Raw genomic sequence first — 18,273 nt, forward strand, 5'->3', positions numbered from 1 at the left:
AAGTATATAGAACTCGGAGTAAGTAAGACCTTACAAAAGAGGGCTTCGTGGTACTTATTCGTTCTACAAGAATTAATTTTCTTAATTTCTTAATTTTCTATAAAATTGACCAAAAAACAGAGTAGGGGAGGACATATAAAGGAGGACTTTCTATTTAGTTATGTAGAGCTCTGATTATGTGAGAACATATAAAAGAGGATTTTTAGGTACATTTTAAATTTTCTATATTATTGAACCTAGAAAAATGAAAGTAAGTATGTAGAGCCCTGATTATGTAAGAACCTTTAAAAAGCGATTTTTTGGTACTTAATTATTTTTCAAAAAGTACTTTTTCAGTTTTCTCTAATAATGAACTTATAAACATGAAATTAAGTATGTATATTCTGTGAGAGCCCACAAAAGAAAACTTTTTGGTACTTTTTCGTTTTTTAAGACGGTACTTTTTGTATTTTTCATAATAAAGAAATTTTTTTAGTAATTTGTTTTCTTGTTTCTTTAAAGGTACATTTTTAATATTCTATAGTAATGAACCTGGAAACATCAAATTAAATAAAATTAAACCCGGATAAGGTGAGAACCAATAATTTTTTGATAGATTTTCATTCTTCGAATGGTATTTTTTGAATTTTCTATAAAATTAAAAATAGAAACATGAAATTAAGCATGTAGGGCGCGGAATAAGTGATAACGTATAATAGAGGGTCGTTTGGTACAGACTGTTTTTTTAACACATCATGTTGAAGGGTATACAAGAACTCTTACTTACTTAATTTTGTTCAAAAAATATATTTTTATAGCACAATTTTTAAAATCCACTCTTTGAAAATTTTCGTAAATTCCTTCTCTTTGTCTCCAAGAAAAATAATTTTTTAAACAAATTTTTGAAAAAAAATACCTTTAAAAGAGAATTTTTAAAATATTTTCTTTTAACATAAAATTATTTTTTATATTGTAATTTTTTTTAAGAAAATTTAAAAAAAAATGAATTTTATAGAAAATTCTGGAAAATCGCCTTTTTATAGAAAATTTTTTTTAAATTATCTTTTTCTAGAAAAATTTTAAAATATATTTTAATAGAAAATTTTTAACAATTATTTTTTTACAAAAAAATTTCTAAAAATTCTCTTTTTTATAGAAAAATTAAAAAAAAAAATTTTTTTCATAGAAAAATTTAAAAAAAATCTCTTTTTTATATACAAATTAAAAAAATCATATTTTTTTTTTGCAAGATTTGAAAAAAAAAAAACTTTTTCATGGAAAGTCATAGAAAATTTATTAAAAATTTATATTTGAATAAAATCTCTTTTTCACAATTTTTGAATAAACTTTTTTCAAGAAATTTTTCGAAAAATCCTCTTTTAATAGAAAAATTTAAAAAAAATGCCCTTTAATAGCAAGTTTTTGAAAAATACCTTTTTTACAGGATATTTTCGAATAATTCCCTTTTTATAGGATATTTTGAAAAATTCTCTTTCTTCTAAAATTTAAAATGCACGAATAATTGTTTGAGTCAATCAAATAATGATTTAGTTAATATTATTTGATAGTAACTTTTTTATAAAGAAAGTGTATCTGATTATAATTATATGTTAAATAGCAATCGTAATATTGCTGCTCACTAGTAGTCGAATGTGCAATAAGGATACAATTTAATTCAGAAAGGAAACATTAATGAAATTACACAACTACATATGCAAGTACATACATGAAATTGTATTACTTTTTTCTCTTTAAATTGTTATTTAAATATTCCTCATAGAGATGAACGTAGTATGTGGGAAGATATGTAACTATTTGTTTAAATTTAACAGTTTAAGCTTATTTTAGTTTAATTAACTTTAATATGTTTTTAAGTAGTCTACACATTCACAAACTCATTTATTCGTTGCAAAAAATACTTTACAAAAAACTAAAGGTAAATATTTTACTAAAGTTAATGTGTGTTTTTGCAAATATAGCAAGTGAATGTTGCTTTTGAGTTTCACACTGAAATTAAAATTGTAAAAGAAAAAAGAAAAATATATACATGTAGAATCATGCTTTAATACAGATTTGCATCAACAATATAGTATAAATATATATGTATGTAGTATATGCAAACTGGTTAAAGTTTAATAGAACTAAGTTAAATGTAAACTAAATATTTTTAAATTTTCTTAAGCATTAGAAAAAGTAAAGTCTTTAGATGAGCTAAGAAATAATTTTCAGATTTGTGTTAAACAACAATTCCGTCATTAAAAGTTTTCACTGTTAGCTGCCTTTGCGCAACGTTATTTTTGCATACTAACAGCTTTAGCTTTTATATTTAAAATAAACATTAGCGTAACTAAACTATATAACAAAAATTATATCAGGTTAATACTTTCTTCGCATTTCATTTATTCGTTTATTAAAGAAATTAAATGTATGTTGTATCTTTTTACTTGTTTGCAACTTTAATATTCTAAAGTTGATTTTTGACATTATCAAAATTTTGCGTACTGAAAAATGCAACAGAAATGATAATTAGAACTGAAAACTGTTTTTTAATGTTCTTTTGAAAAAATTTTCGTAAAATAGAATAAATATATAAACTTTTCTATTGAAAATTTTTAATAGATTAAATTAAAAAAAAAAATTTAAATCGAAGTAAAATATTTCAATTCAGTTGCTATAATATTCTCATTACTAGTCATGCCACAATTTCAACAACTGCTAGCATAAAGCAAAAACATTTCAATGCATTGTTAAATCTTGTTTTGCGAGGTTGCTGCAAGTAAATTTTTCCTCATCTCAAAACACATTCTAATATCAAAACGCTTACTCACTTATACTCATGTAGACAAATATCTACATACACATTTACAGTATAAGTTTAATTTAACCACATTTTAAAACATAACCATGACATTTACGGTCATGTTAGTGTTTTGCAGACAGCTGTATATGTGTGTGTGGCATGCATCTTTCGATCCCTACATATTCCCTTTAGCTTTTTTACTCTACTACAAACATTAGTTTCACTGAATATATCCATGTGTTTTACTTACTCGTATATTGAATGTTGCATGTTTTTGTTTCCGTGTTTCCTTCTGGTATTTTACATTCAACATTACTTGGCTGTGCCTGTATATGTGGTTTGTTTAAGTAAATTGTATATGCATGTATTTTAATGTGTATATGTATGCGCACGTAACATTTGCAAGCAAAGGAATGGTCTTTTTCATTTACTGAGAGCTTATTATTGTAAAAGGTCAGTTTAGATAAGTGGACGTAGTGGCTGCACTAACTAGTTGCTAGGATTATAATGTGAACAAGAACTATAAATGTTGATATCTGTATCTGTATACTATAGACTAGACTATAGACTAGACTACAGACTAGACTATAGACTAGACTATAGACTAGACTATAGACTAGACTATAGACTAGACTATAGACTAGACTATAGACTAGACTATAGACTAGACTATAGACTAGACTATAGACTAGACTATAGACTAGACTATAGACTAGACTATAGACTAGACTATAGACTAGACTATAGACTAGACTATAGACTAGACTATAGACTAGACTATAGACTAAACTATAGGCTAGCCTAGAAGAAAGACTGAACTATAAGGTGGTCACCTTAACACTTTTCTATATGTATATAGAGCTAATCACAATACTACGTATTTCTATTTAAAAATGTACATGTATGTATATGTGTGGTTATGAAAAGACTCATTCAACCACAAGTATAGTTTTAACAATAATGTTTTTATGCTTACATTTTTACATTTTTTCTAACAAATATGTATGTTTTTTACATACCAAAACATTTGAGATGAAAACACACATACAATGAGTAAATGTGTTTATAAATGTAAACAAAACTTTGTCTTTTAACAAAAGGTTCGGTATAAAAAGGACAACAATAGAAATAAAATTTATTATTTTAACAACATTTTGTGGTAACAAATAAATGCAATTATTAAACAACTACAAAATGAAACAAACAAAAAATAACAATCTGCTCTGTATTTTAAAAAAACTTTTTAAATGTCATACATTAATTAAGTGGAATGAAAACGATGAAAATTGAGTGCCATAGAAAAAATTAAAAAGAAAAAAATCAACAAATTAAAGCAGCATTTAATTTAACAACCATTAAGTTTAACTAAATATTGTTTCCATTTTATCTTTGCATTACAGCAATAATTTGCCAACCAAAAAGTTAAATTAAACTACAAAACTACTGCTGCAGCAGCTTAATAGCCAGCAAAACTATTGCAACAACAATAATAATAATTGCTACAATAACAAGACATGCTCTTAAATTTAACAGCAGCAACAACAACAACAAGATGATAAATATACAACAACAAAAACCAATTAGAAAACAGCAACAGAAACAAAAGTATCAGCAGAATTTTCCACATCCTCAACAACACCAGCTACAAAGGCAACAACATCTTTCCAATCATCAACATCCTCAAAAACATTCCCACCATTACCATTATCATCATCCACAACATCAAGAGCAATTTTATCATTTTAGCAGCAAAGAAATTGTATTAATTTTTAAGCAAATTATACATTCACACACAAACATTCTGAGATGGAAGTTATTGACGATATTTTTATTATGCAACTGTATAGGTGAGTGTTTCCTTTCTATTTCACCTAAGTGTGTGTGTGTTTTTTTTCTTTTACTATATATTGATGTGTGTTGTTTGAAATTTTAAATTTTTTTGTCTTAATTTCAAATTATATTTTGTTGCTAAATTTATGTTTTTTATTCAAAATATAATTTTGCAACACTTTAATGTTTTTTTTTTAGTTTGGGGTTTGTTTTTAGTAAAAAGAAGGAAGAATTTTGAATTTAAGAATATTTTTGATTAATTATTCTCAAAAATTCTTCTAAAGAAAATTATTAAACTAAAGTAGTCCGGAAAAAGAACAATGTTTACTTAATAAAAATTTCTCGATTTTAGATCGAAAACCAAGAAAAACTGAGATGGAAAAATTACTAAGAGAGAAAATTTCACGATGTTAGACCCAGGAATGGAGATAAAAAAATTATAAAAAAATCAATAAGTTCTAAAATCAAAATTTCTAAAAGAAAAACTGGTTGATCAGGTTCTATCTGAGAACGAACATTTTTCTAAAGAGCAAATTGACAAAAAAATAGACAAAATTGATCGATCTGATTTTGAAAAATTTCCTAAAGAAAAAAATTGGTTGATCTGAGATCAAAAAGCTTCTTAAAGAGAAAATTAGATCAATCGGAGATCGAAAAATATCCTAAAGATCAAATCGATTTAAGATCAGAATATGATAAGGAAAATTTTATCGATCTAAGATCGAAATGTTTTACAAGAAAAAATTTTACATCCTAAAAAAACTTTATAGATATGTGATCAAAAAACGTCCTAAAGTAAAAATTTAATCGATCTGAGATCATGAAATAAATATCCTAAAGAGCAAATTGATATACCAGAGAAAATGTCTTTAAGAGAAAATAGAAAAAATTTATCTATCTGAGATCAAAAAAGTTTCACAAGAGAAAATTTAATAGATCGAAAAACTTCCTAAAGCGAAAATTGGATTGATCTGAGATCAAAAAATATCCTTAAGAGGCAATTTTCCTACAGGAAGAAAATTTAAGAGAATTTTGCTCGAACTGCGATCTAAAAATTTCGCCAAAAAATTTGTTCGAGCTGCAAATTTTCTAAAGAAAAATATTTTTAGAGAAAATAAATTTATCTGAGATCTAAAAACTGTTGAAAAAAAAATTTTACCGATTTTAGATCAAAAAATTTTCTAAAGAGAAAATTTATCGATCATATTCAATCTGACAAATAATTCCTTTTTTACATTCCCCACCCTTTTTAAACTAATTTTATTATTTCAATTTTTAAAAAAATAAAACTGCTTCAATTATAAAACTAAAAATTTTCGTTCTTGTTGTTCACTTTTTGTTATATTCATTACGAAAAAAAATTACCAAAATCAAAATGTATGAAATCAAAGATTTTTGCATTTCCAACAAAATTTCCTCTCACACATCATATTCAACTTTAAATACGGGATCATCATCGTCGTCGTCATCATCAGTGAGTGCATTCGAGCCAGACTTTGTAATACCATTAGAAAATGTTACGGTGGCGCAAGGACGTGATGCCACATTTACGTGCGTGGTCAATAATTTGGGTGGTCATAGGGTGAGTGGAGATTCTGGAACACCAGCCAAGGTATGTAATCGGTTTTAAAAGGCGTAAAATTAAAATAAAATTTCTACTTTTTCTTTAAAAAAATATTTTTAAATTTTATTTTAATCTTTAAAATAAAGTAAAATTTTTTTACTCACTAAAGCACCTGCACCAAATTGAAAGAGAGAATTTAAGAAAACAAAAAAAAATATTATTTTAATTTTTACTTTTTGCTGTTAAACAAAACAAAGTAGCAAACTTCTATCACAAGTCAAGTTAAAAAAAGTATTAATAAATAAAAAGCACTACCGCACTTTTTGCACCAATTGCACCATCACTTCTCCAACACAACTTTGCACTTATTTTTGGTTTATTGAACCTGTCAATCGGAAAAGGAAATGAAACCAAAGCTTGCCATAACATTTGTTTCTCTTTCAAGGTTTTTCCAATTTTTCTTTTCATAAATCTCAAAGAGAAACAGATGTTGAATTTGTTAATAATTTTATTTTTTTTATTTAATTTTATTTATGAAAATATATATTTTTTTAAAGCAGCTTTCAATTTAATTGCAATGATTTGTTATTGTGCAATATTATATATGTGTGTGTGTGTGTGCGTATGTGTTTGTGACCAATAAATTATGGTCATAAACATTTTTATTATTGATTTTTAATATTTTATTATTTATTCAGTTTTTCATATTCATGATTCTTTAATGCACATACCACACGACACGGAAACATGCATTAACATGCTGATTTTTATTTTGTTGATTTTAAACTCATTTAATTTGCAATTTAATTCATGCAACAAAAAAACGAAAGGAAAACACTTTTTTACTTTAATGCAAAATTTATTGGTTTTGTATTTTATGTATATTTAATTTTTTTCAAACTTTATCCATTTTAAATACAATATACAACATAATATGTGTATAAAATATTTTTATTTTTTAATTTTTTATTTTATATTTTTAATTAAATTATTACCTATTAATTATATGTCATTAAAATATTCGTCATAAATTTCAAGCAGTGAATAAAAGTTAAAAAATTATAGTATATATATGCAGAGTGGGAGAGATTTAAAATATATGAAGCATAATGAATCCTTTAACCCATTTTGAATTAAAAATGCACACAGTTGTAGAATTCTTAAAAAAAATTTTATCGATCAATGATCGAAAATTTTTGATGATCATTAGTACAACAATTATTATAAAAAATTTTATTTATTGATCGATTAAAAATTATGATTAGAAAATTAACCAAAGATAAAACTAAAAATTAATTTTTTAAGAATAGCTGATGTATTTATGGTGCTCAGTGTTCTAAATTTTTACCAAAGAGAAAAATCAAAAGATTAACGATCGAGTGAGAGAGAGAGAGAGAAAATTAAATCTTTCATTGGTTGCAGAAATTAAAATTTTTTTTTTTTAATAATGGAACGGAGAAAATGATCCCATCAACATTCTAAAATTTTACTGAAGATAAATGATCAGAAATCGTACACATCTCTTAAAGAATGTTATTCGATTAATTATGTGAAATGCTATCGTTAAATGACCAAATTATTCTGTAAAGAGAAAATTGATCACTCTGTATCGAAATGTTTGTAAACAGAAATCAAGTCCGACCAATGATCGAAATTTTTCAAAGGGACAATAGTACGATCAAAGAACAAAATTTGAATAAAAGATAAAACAGTTTAAAAAGTGGAAACCTTCTTACAATTAATTTATGAAATATGAAGACTGATTTAATAACATTAATATTTAGACGCACTTTTTAATATAACATTGAATATAAAAATTTCCGTACATAATATGTAAGAAGTTCGCAAAGGAGTCCAATGTTATTGTAAAACTTGTGGAATATTACTTACATATATTTTAGCAAAATAAGTAAACAACATCTTTCCGTAAACTCACCTGAAAGTAAAACAGAAAAAAATATATATATTAAATAAATTCAACCAAATAAGTAAATTATAAAATAACCAAAAACTTCTTTAAAATTCCACTTCGAAAATATTTTAGGAAATATTAACAAAATGTTACCGCATCATGCAGAAACAAAATTGAACAACAATAACAAGGAAGTGTTAATGCAATCAACGTATTTTAGAAAATTTAAATAAACATGTAACTGCATGAGTAAATTGAGTGTAAATGTATGAGTAAAGTAAAACTTTTATTACCCGGCAGTTTGCGGTGGTGACGCTTTTGTTTGAAATTGTATATTTCTAAAGTTCTACTTAACCGAACTAACTAACTTACTAACTAACTATCCAAGTAACTAACTAATTTTACTTACAAAATAATTTACATGTTAATTGATCCTAAATTTTAAAACGTAATCGATTTGCAATAAATTGGAGAGTCCAAGTGACCTTTGTCTAACTACAAACAAACTTTATTGTGATTACTTCTGGTGGATTAAAAAATAGTTTAAGGTCTTATCTAGAATACTTTGAACTACTAAAAACTTCTGCTCTACATGACCTAAGCATCACAGAAAGTACAACATGGTTTATACACCAAAATTATTAAAACTAGGATCGAAGAGATATATGAACTCCTAATAAACCAGCAGGTTTTATTAGGAGTTCATATATCTCTTCGATGTTTATAAATTACAAAACTAAACTACGCACTGTTTCCGTTTAACTGTTAAACATTACAGGAAAAATAGTTTTTTCTATTCTGTGTGTTTATTTGTTGAGGCGTTATTGTTGAATTATTTGTGTGTGTGTGAAATTAAATTTGTGTTAAAAGTTTTAACACACAATAAAATTAACATAAACTAAAAACACAATACAAAGAGCCTTTTCTATACAAAACAATTTTATTTATTCATTTAGTCATTCATTCATGTACAAATATTGTAAAACAACAATGGAAAAACTTCTAAATATTTTAACGAATTTTCTTTGCCAAACAAATATTGTGAAATGGCAAATACTCACTCAAGTTTTTAAAGAGCAAAAAGAGTTTAAAAAAAACTTTTTAATTTCTTTAAAAGTTTGACTTTAATAAAGTTTTTTACATATGCGAGGGTGACTATAAAAATGTTGTTATAATAAAATAAAAAATGTTTTTCTATGTATATTTGCATATTAATTACTAAAATTGTTAAGTCTTCAGCTATTTGTGGTAAATATTAAAATTTTCTTTTTAAAATATTTGTTAATTTTCATGACATTTTTATTTTCCAATTTTAACTGCATAATCATATTGTGTTGCTGTACATTTGCTACGATGTACATTCACCTGAGAGTATTAAAATTTCGGAATTTGAAACAAATTTTTTAAACGACCATTAAACTTTTGGTCGTACAAAATGTTTTTGTACGTGCTGCAATGTCCACACATTATTAAATATACAGAACAGGATCAAAAACAAGGAAGCATGCATAAAACCCAGCAAACTTTTAGTACTAAGGAAAAGAAAAAGTCTTTACCATATAATGTAAAGGATTCTATTAAATCTAAGTTATCTATTTTTTTAATTTTACAACTTTAATACAAAATGTTTCCTGGGTTTACCTATGCATAAATAAAAATCTACATGTGTGAATAGTTTTTGAGGCTACGACCGGACAGGCAACAAAAACATGTGATTATTTATGCATTCCTCTTTTTTCCCCTTCTTTCAACAAACATTTTTGTTTGTGTTATCAACAACAATAATAACAACAGCAACAAAGATGCTTATAGTCAACGTCGTGCTAATAGCAAATAGAATAGGAAGAAAAAATATACTAAAAATAAATTTGCATTTATCATTGTTCACACAATACTGAAATTATGTATCAAACTGTGTATTCAAACATTCAAATGAACACATAATATTGATACATACGTACATACGTACATCAGCTAACATCACATCATATATACAGTGTCCATACTTAACATTAACAACAAGATACAATACGATTGATTGTGTGTGTGAATGCCTGGAAAACTTTAGGTTAAACGTAATTGTCGCAATACGAGTAGACTGTTTATAAGTGACACAATTTTTGGTCCAATAATTAAAAAAGTATAGATGAAAACAAAAAACATTATAAACATTTAAGAATGGTTGCAGTTAGCTACTTTATAATCGATTCAAAAGTATGCAGAAGCAACAAACAGTGGGTAACAAAAATTTTAAGAAATATACAAAACATTATAATATTTTAAAATTTAATGTTCGTATGAAAAATAGTTTACTAATAAGAAAATTCTCTCGATCTCGGTTCGAAAAATTTGCTAAAGAGAAACTTTTATAGAAAATGTTCCTAAATGGAAAATTTTATCAATCGAAAAATTTTTAAAGAAAACTTTGATCAATTTCAGATCGAAAACTTTAATTAGGAGAAAGTTTGATCGAACTTAGAACTAAAATTTTCGTAAAGAAAAAATTTGATCGATCACAGATCGAAAATTTCTAAAAGAGAAAATTTTATCGATTTGAGATGGATTTTTTTTAGAGATCGATCGATCGATTTGAGATTGAAAAATTTACTAAAAAAAAAATTATCTAATAATGCTTTTATATTATGAGCATATGCTCTCTGTAAAATACGCAACCTTACCTGCGCACTTATGGTATTAGAATGTAAAAATCTGTTTGTGAGTTTTTTCAAAACTTTTTACTTTACAACTGAATTTGAATTTAAAAAAAAAAAATTGGTCAAACCGTTAAACACGACAACAGCAACCAGATGAAATAGGAAAAAATATATGTTTGACAATGCAGTTTGTTAAGGCCACATTAGAGTTGTTCACTTAGTTTATCCATTATTGTTTTTTTTTTCATTCCTCCCAATTTCATTCAATTGTTTTTCTTCAACGATATCAGATGGATGTTTAGAAATTTGAATGTTTGGTTGCAAACAAATTTTTGGTACAAACAACTATATTTAAGCATACATAAATTTTCCTTGAATTTTCTGATCAGAGACAAACGAACATGTCTTTTCAATTGTTTCGAAAAAAAAAACTAAACTTTGGGTTTAACATTATTTGCACAGTTACTGTTTGAAGTTTAACAATCTAAAATGATAATTTAATGCTTTACTGCAGTAAAATTTTATGAAAACAGACTTTTTTCTATTAATATCCTTTAACAGGAAAAAATATTTCCTATACTAGAACTTTGTTAAAATTTTTAAACCAAAATGGGTTAAATATACTATATTTTTTTTAAAAAAAAAGTAATAAACCTCTTACCACACATTAATCTATTTTTCAGTTAATATTTAAAAATCAATAATAAAAGCTTAAACATACTTATAATATTTGCATAATAATTCTTTATTTTTTACCCCAAGTTTTTATTTATTTTATCACTAAAGCACTTAGCACTTTTTATTTAATTATGGTTCTTTTTTCTATAAATATTATTATTTTTGCCATTTTTTTTATTTATTTGAAAAAAATATATTAAAAATATGTATTAAGAGATTTTTAAGCGCACCAATTTAAAACCGTTACAACCACAATTTTTCATTATTGAAAAACTGCACAATAGTAGTATTTTAAAATATATATAGTATGTAGTAATAATTGTAACAGTATGTTTTTAATCAATTAGTATTTAATTGCAAAAAAAATTAAAATGAAACACATTTAAAACTCAAAGAGAAAAAATATGTAATATGAAAAAATGCATGCTAATTACTTACATTTATATTAATGATTGTTATATTATGATTTATTTATCTATTTAAGTTATTTGTTTGTAATTTATTTTACTTTAGAAACTGTAGAATTCGAACATTTTCCAATAAAACGAGAATTTTACGAAAACTTTCCATTAAAATGAAAATTTATCGAAAAATTTCAAGAAAACGAAATTTTTTAAAAAAATTACTATAAAAAATAGTTTAAGTAATTTTTTTTCATTAAAAATGTTCTATAAAAACAGAATTTATATAAGTTTTTTTATGAAATAAGAATCGAAAAGAATAAAAGCGAATTTTTGGAAAATTTTCTATAAAAAGATAATTTAATATAATTTTCTAATAAGATGGGAATTTATCATAAATTTTCTATAAAAATATAAATAGTTAAAAAATTTTATCAAAACAATTATCGAAATTTTTCTATGAAAAGAGAATTTATTGAAAATTTTCTATAAGAAATTAATTTTACAAAATTTTTCTAAAAAAAGTTTTTATAGAAATTTTTTATAAAAAACGAATTTAACGAATTTAACAAAATTTTTCTATAAAAATAGAAAAAATTATAAATTTTTTATTAAAATAGAATTTATTTAAAAATAGAATTTATCGAAACCTTTCAATAAAAACTTTTTTCTTCAAAAATTTCTATAGTAAGAGAATTTATCGACAATTAAAAATTTATCCCAATAAAAAGACAATTTATCACAATTTTCCACTAAAAAGAAAATTTTTCGAAAAGTTTCCAATAAAAAGAGAATTGATCAATAATATTGTATGAAAAGATAATTTGTCTCTATAAAATAGAATTTATCAAAAACTTTGTATAAAACTATTTTTTTTCTAAAATTAAATAAAAAGAGAAATAACCGAATATGTTAAATAAAACGACAATTTCTCAAAAGTCTTCAAAAAAGATAAGTTTTCAAATTAATTAATTTCGATAAAAAAAAAATTTCTATCTGAGATCAAAAATGTTCCTAGGAAAAAAATTTATTCGTATAGTTTTTCAAAATTTCTCGAAAATTTGTTTTAAAGATTGAAGGATAATGTATATGTAACAAATCCAAATAAATTCACCTAGGCCTCTACCGGGACTGTAATGCACTCCTTAACAAGTAACTCAGCTTGGAATCGAATCCACCTCGAGTCGACCAACCTAGAACACTTACCTATCTATAAAAAAATAATTGATTGATAGCAAAAAAAAATTGCGAAAATCTAATGAAATGGAATCAATGCTGAGATATTGAAAACTGTACCAGAGACAAAATCAGTGATCAAAAATTAAGATAATATTTATATCGATCAATGATCAAAATCGATGAGTAATCAAAAATTTAACAAAAGATCAAAGTTTACGATCAATGAGTTAAATAACATTTTGTCATACCTTTACTACAGCGATCAGAAATTTTCTGTGATCACAAATAGATTAACCGTAACATTGTCGCAAAATTAATATTTTGGTAGTGTTATATTCATTAAATGTGTATTATTGAAGTTGGTGAAATAGTTTTCAATACTTTCTGATTTCTATACAATACTCAGCTTTCCTAAAAATCACACTCACTTGTGGTCGATTGAATAGTTAAATAGTACATTATCAGAAAGATTTATCCAGAAATCACAAATTATTAAAAAGTATACTTTGGTATCTATGCATGTTCAATAACCATACATATTTATATAAAAAAATACTGCACCTAATAATGCACCAATTTTCTTTTTCTTTAGAATTAGTTTTTTTTATTTTCTATTAATTTCCCTTAATGTTGTAATGATAAAACTTTCATTGTTTATTTGTTTTCAGTTAAATGAATGTATAACTAAATATAAAAACTAACAACACATATAACAATAAACTTTATTAAAAAATTGTTTCTTTCTTTTATAAACTTTTTCTTCTACAAATACCAATAACAAAAATATATGTAAAAAAACAACAACATTGAAATCTAAAACAAACAACCCAAATGAATTGATGAAAATGAATACACAAAAACACATTGCAACAATTTCCCTAATTGATGTTGCAATATCCTTTGGGAAAAAACAAACTATGATGGTGAACAAAAAAAATCGCGAATTAAACAAAAAATGTTTTTGTTAAACTTTAAACCTTGATGAATGAACAACTACACTAAACCCCAAAAAAAATCAATGCTGCTGATACACATGAAATTGAACCCGGAATTTTGGGGGAACATTTTTTTCAACATAACAAAAAATAAATATACAACTGGCGATAATGAAAAATGGCTTGACTCATATAACGCGGGTCTGACAATGATATTTGACCACTAACACTAACAATGACTATTTTATGGCATTGCTTTGGAACTATGCATGTGACTCCTGCAACTGCGACTTGGCTGAATGGTTGGTTGAATTGATGGGTTGAATGGTTTGTTTAAATGGTTTGTTTTTCGTTCACTTTTTTCCTTATTTTTCTATATACTATGCTTTTTTTCTATTTTCTTAAAATCGATTTTCAAACTTAAACGTATAACAAAAAAAAAAACAATTTTAATAAAATGTCAAAAAAACAACGGAAATTGCTAAATAAATGTTGATGACTACTAAACCAAAAACGGATGGCGTCATTGCTTGTGTTGCGGCAACATGATGATGACGATAAAACTAATGATGATGGGTTTATGTCTAAAAATAACCCACTGTCTGTCCATCCTTACATCCATCCATCTGTCTCTGTGAAAATGACAACTACAACTACTTGCAACAAAAACCTAAAACTTTTTACTTCACCATCAACAATGAAAAAAATTTCTCTTCTGAACTAAAAAAAAATCTATAAATGGTGATAAAAATATCCTTAACTAACGGTTTGGTTCCTATTCTTTTTTTTTTTTTTGTTTCAAACTAAAATAAAACTTTTAACACACAACAAAAACACATCAAAATGCAATTTGAAAACATCTGCTAAATCGTTAAAAACTCTCCATTTACGTTTCAAACAAAACACTCAATTCGTAAAATACACACTACAAAAAAATATATATAACAACTGCCAACTAACAATACTGGGGTTCGGCCTTACCAATATCATTTTTTTTTTTTTTTGCGAACACATACACTCAAAAAACCAAAAATGTTAAATGTCAACAACACTAACACCATCATCGTCCCCATCCACACCACCAATACCAATTCTCATCATTAATACTACGACCACTAACATTATCGCCATCATCATCATCACCACCACATAACATCATCACTTGACTACTGCGTCTGCAACTTGTGTTTTATCACTTTGGCAATTTGTGTGCGTCTCTCTTCTTCTTCCTTTTGTTTCTAAACAACTAATGTTGTCTTGCCATATAAATAACCCCAAAACAACAAAATCGTTGATTTCATCACATCCTTATACACTTGCAAACATCATCATCGTGGTCGTTATACGTCGAAAATCTTTAGGTGGCTTGGATTAAAGCTGATGCAAAAGCCATTTTGGCCATACACGAACATGTTATTACAAATAATGATCGTTTATCGGTTACACACAACGACTACAATACCTGGACTCTCAACATACGTAATGTAAAGATGGAAGATGCTGGCAAATATATGTGTCAGGTCAATACAGATCCCATGAAAATGCAAGTAAGTATACAATTTTTGTCATTTGATTGATTTGCTTGAAATTTGGGATAATTTGTTTGAAAGATAAAATTATTAAGAATTCTATATCGTCATATGAAATCCAAAAGGCCCTAAGTTACAAACACGACAAAAAATCGACTTTTTGATTGATTATGATGCACCATATTAAAATACATGTTTCTGTTAAATTTTACACTCTTACAATAAATTTTTCTTCAAATACTAATTTGTCTATAAAAATGAAGCTTAACATGAGATTATTTATCATTTTAGAAGGTTTTTTGCTTCTCCTGAAAAATCTGTTTAATATTATTTCGATCTTTTTGGATTTCATATGACGATATACGGCGATATTAGAATGCAATTTATTGATGAAAACTTTATTTTCTAAAAGGGGCTTTATATCGAAACTGAAGGTAAATGTGCCCGATCCCCATAAAACTTGAAGGGATCTTTCTATAAGGTCTAGCGTCAAGTGAATGATCGACTAACACAAGATTCGATAGCATCAGTTATATACTTATTGTCGAAATACGAATATATTAAACATAATTATGAGCTTAAATGTCTATTAGGAATGTTGTCGGGGGCCTTGTGAATTAATTGATCTATCTTAAAAAATATCATGTACCAAATTTTTTTGACTATCCTTGGATGGACAGACATACATACGGGCATAGCTAAATCGACTCAGAAAACGATTTTATGGCAAATGGTATTGAATTGTCTTCAAAATTACGACCTATAGTTCAATTACAATGTTCCTTCCTGGGGCAATAAATTTCATTAAATCATCCTTAAAATTGAGACCTACTGTTAAACTACAAGTTTTAAAAACCTAAAAGTACCCTTTGATTATTAGACCAGATTTAAAGGTACCAAAGTGTATTTTTATTATATTTGGTTTCTTTTCACAATATTAAATAATTCTGAAAATAAAAAAAAAATTCTTTTGGATGACAAAAAGTATCAGAAAGATATCTTTTATAGATTTTCGCAATGTTTCTAGAAGTATTATTTGAAACACAAAAAATACCAAAAAAAAATACACTTATAGATTTTCCATCAAGTTTTCCGATTTTCTATTTCTAGTTTCAATATTATAAATGTTTAAAAAAGAAATAAAAAATTCACGCTTCATTCCATCAAGACTCTATTTGTCTAATTATAGTTTCAAAGAGCATCCGTTAAAGAACAAAACGTACTAAACATTCGTTTAGGTTTTCAATCGCTCAGAACTCTGATTGTTTTTTCCCTACTTATATGCAATATTATTGAAAATTTAAAAAATTACTTTTACAGAAAGAAAATTTTACCAAAAATAGTCTAATATTATTTATTATTATATTTTATAAACACCTACTTGACGATAAACTATAGAAATATCAACCCATTTAAGTTTTCAACTTTAATTTCTAAATGAAAAGATGCTACATATTCTATAACTAAGTGGCGTATACTTATTATATTAGCAAACTAGTTAATACAAATTACTCATACGTACAGTGTTGCATAAATATTAATTAAGTAATATTATTATATTATTTTAAATACATAAAAATTCCCAAATCTATTTTTAAATTTATAAAACATTTTTTTTGAAGATTCCTTGCATATAGGCGAAACTGAAGGGGTTTTCAAAGAGAATAAAACAAACTTTTGAGAACTAAACGCACTCACTAAACTTCAAATTTTCTTAGCAAAATTGCGAGGATATTAGCACTTATTCGTTTTTCTTATCACTTAAACTTAATGTTTATTATTTTTTCAACACTTTTAATTTATTTAAAACCCCGAAAATAATTTATATTTTACAAACGAAAAAAAAATATTGAAAAATGAAAAGTTGTACATTTTAGTATTGAAAATTATAAAAGCATTTTACATACTTTTTTCATTTTGCATTAGTGCAGAAAAAAAATAACAAAAAGACGTGTTTATAATATGTTTTGAGATAAAATATCTTAAAAAAAAATAAATAACTAATATTTTCATTCACTGCCATATAAAATTCCATTAATAACACAAAAAAAGTAACGTCCATAAAATACATTTTTTATTTAGTACCTTTTGAACAACTGTGTTTAATTTTGTGCTTCTACTAATACATTCTCACCAGTTAGGTCTTTGACAGGGACTTAGGTCCTTGACAATTAGTTTCGCCTATATACTACTATATGATTCCTTGTATAAATACTTAACAAATGTTTATGAATAAACCCTCAAAAATATCAATTGCAACAATTAAAAACAAATTTTAATTTAATGCTATTATGCTGAATTTTCAAATAAAATAATTAAATTTTTTCACAATCACTTCCCTTTCCAAAAAGAAAATTCAAATTTTTAATTCCTTAACCTTTCAAGTGTCTTCAATAATATTCATACAATTTGTTTGCATTTTTGTTTTTTTATTTTAATAGGATTTTCGTATAGTATTCATAAGTATCATCACAAAGTGTTTTAGAGAAAAATTTGCATTTTTCTCAGTTTTCTGCTGGTGTATTTGTTCTTTTTCATTCTTTTTCCAGACTAATAATAAGATTATGTCTGGTTATGGCATACTCTTTTACATATATATATTCTTACTTTACACTTCTTCCTTCATTCACTCATCTCTCTTACTCTTTTCTTCTATTGCATATACATTAATACTGTATTTGTAAAACATGGTATTAGAAAGGATTACATTGTTGACTTTTAGGATTAGTACTTTGTGATGATAATGCTGCTGATAATGGTCCATGGTTCAGTATGATATAGCAAATGGTTTGCTGTTGCTTTGTTTTTGGTC

General features: G+C 25.5%; 1 protein-coding gene across 6 annotated transcripts in view; it reads left to right on the top strand.

The window, feature by feature from the left end:
• Positions 1-18,273, top strand: part of LOC111688560 (neurotrimin) — a 69,149-nt gene that overhangs the window by 28,535 nt on the left and 22,341 nt on the right. For 2 of the 6 annotated variants that reach the window (XM_046947304.1, XM_046947303.1), the window contains exons 3-5: positions 4,180-4,626; positions 6,001-6,221; positions 15,294-15,479. In XM_046947304.1, coding sequence (XP_046803260.1) covers positions 4,332-4,626; positions 6,001-6,221; positions 15,294-15,479 — 702 coding nt within the window. In that variant the 5' untranslated portion in view covers positions 4,180-4,331. Of the gene's footprint in view, positions 1-501; positions 571-4,179; positions 4,627-6,000; positions 6,222-15,293; positions 15,480-18,273 lie in introns of all 6 variants that reach the window. The other 4 variants (XM_046947305.1, XM_046947307.1, XM_046947308.1 and 1 more) reach the window with 4 other exon arrangements.

This window comes from Lucilia cuprina, chromosome 3 (assembly GCF_022045245.1).
Source record: "Lucilia cuprina isolate Lc7/37 chromosome 3, ASM2204524v1, whole genome shotgun sequence".
Lineage (NCBI taxonomy): Eukaryota > Metazoa > Arthropoda > Insecta > Diptera > Calliphoridae > Lucilia > Lucilia cuprina.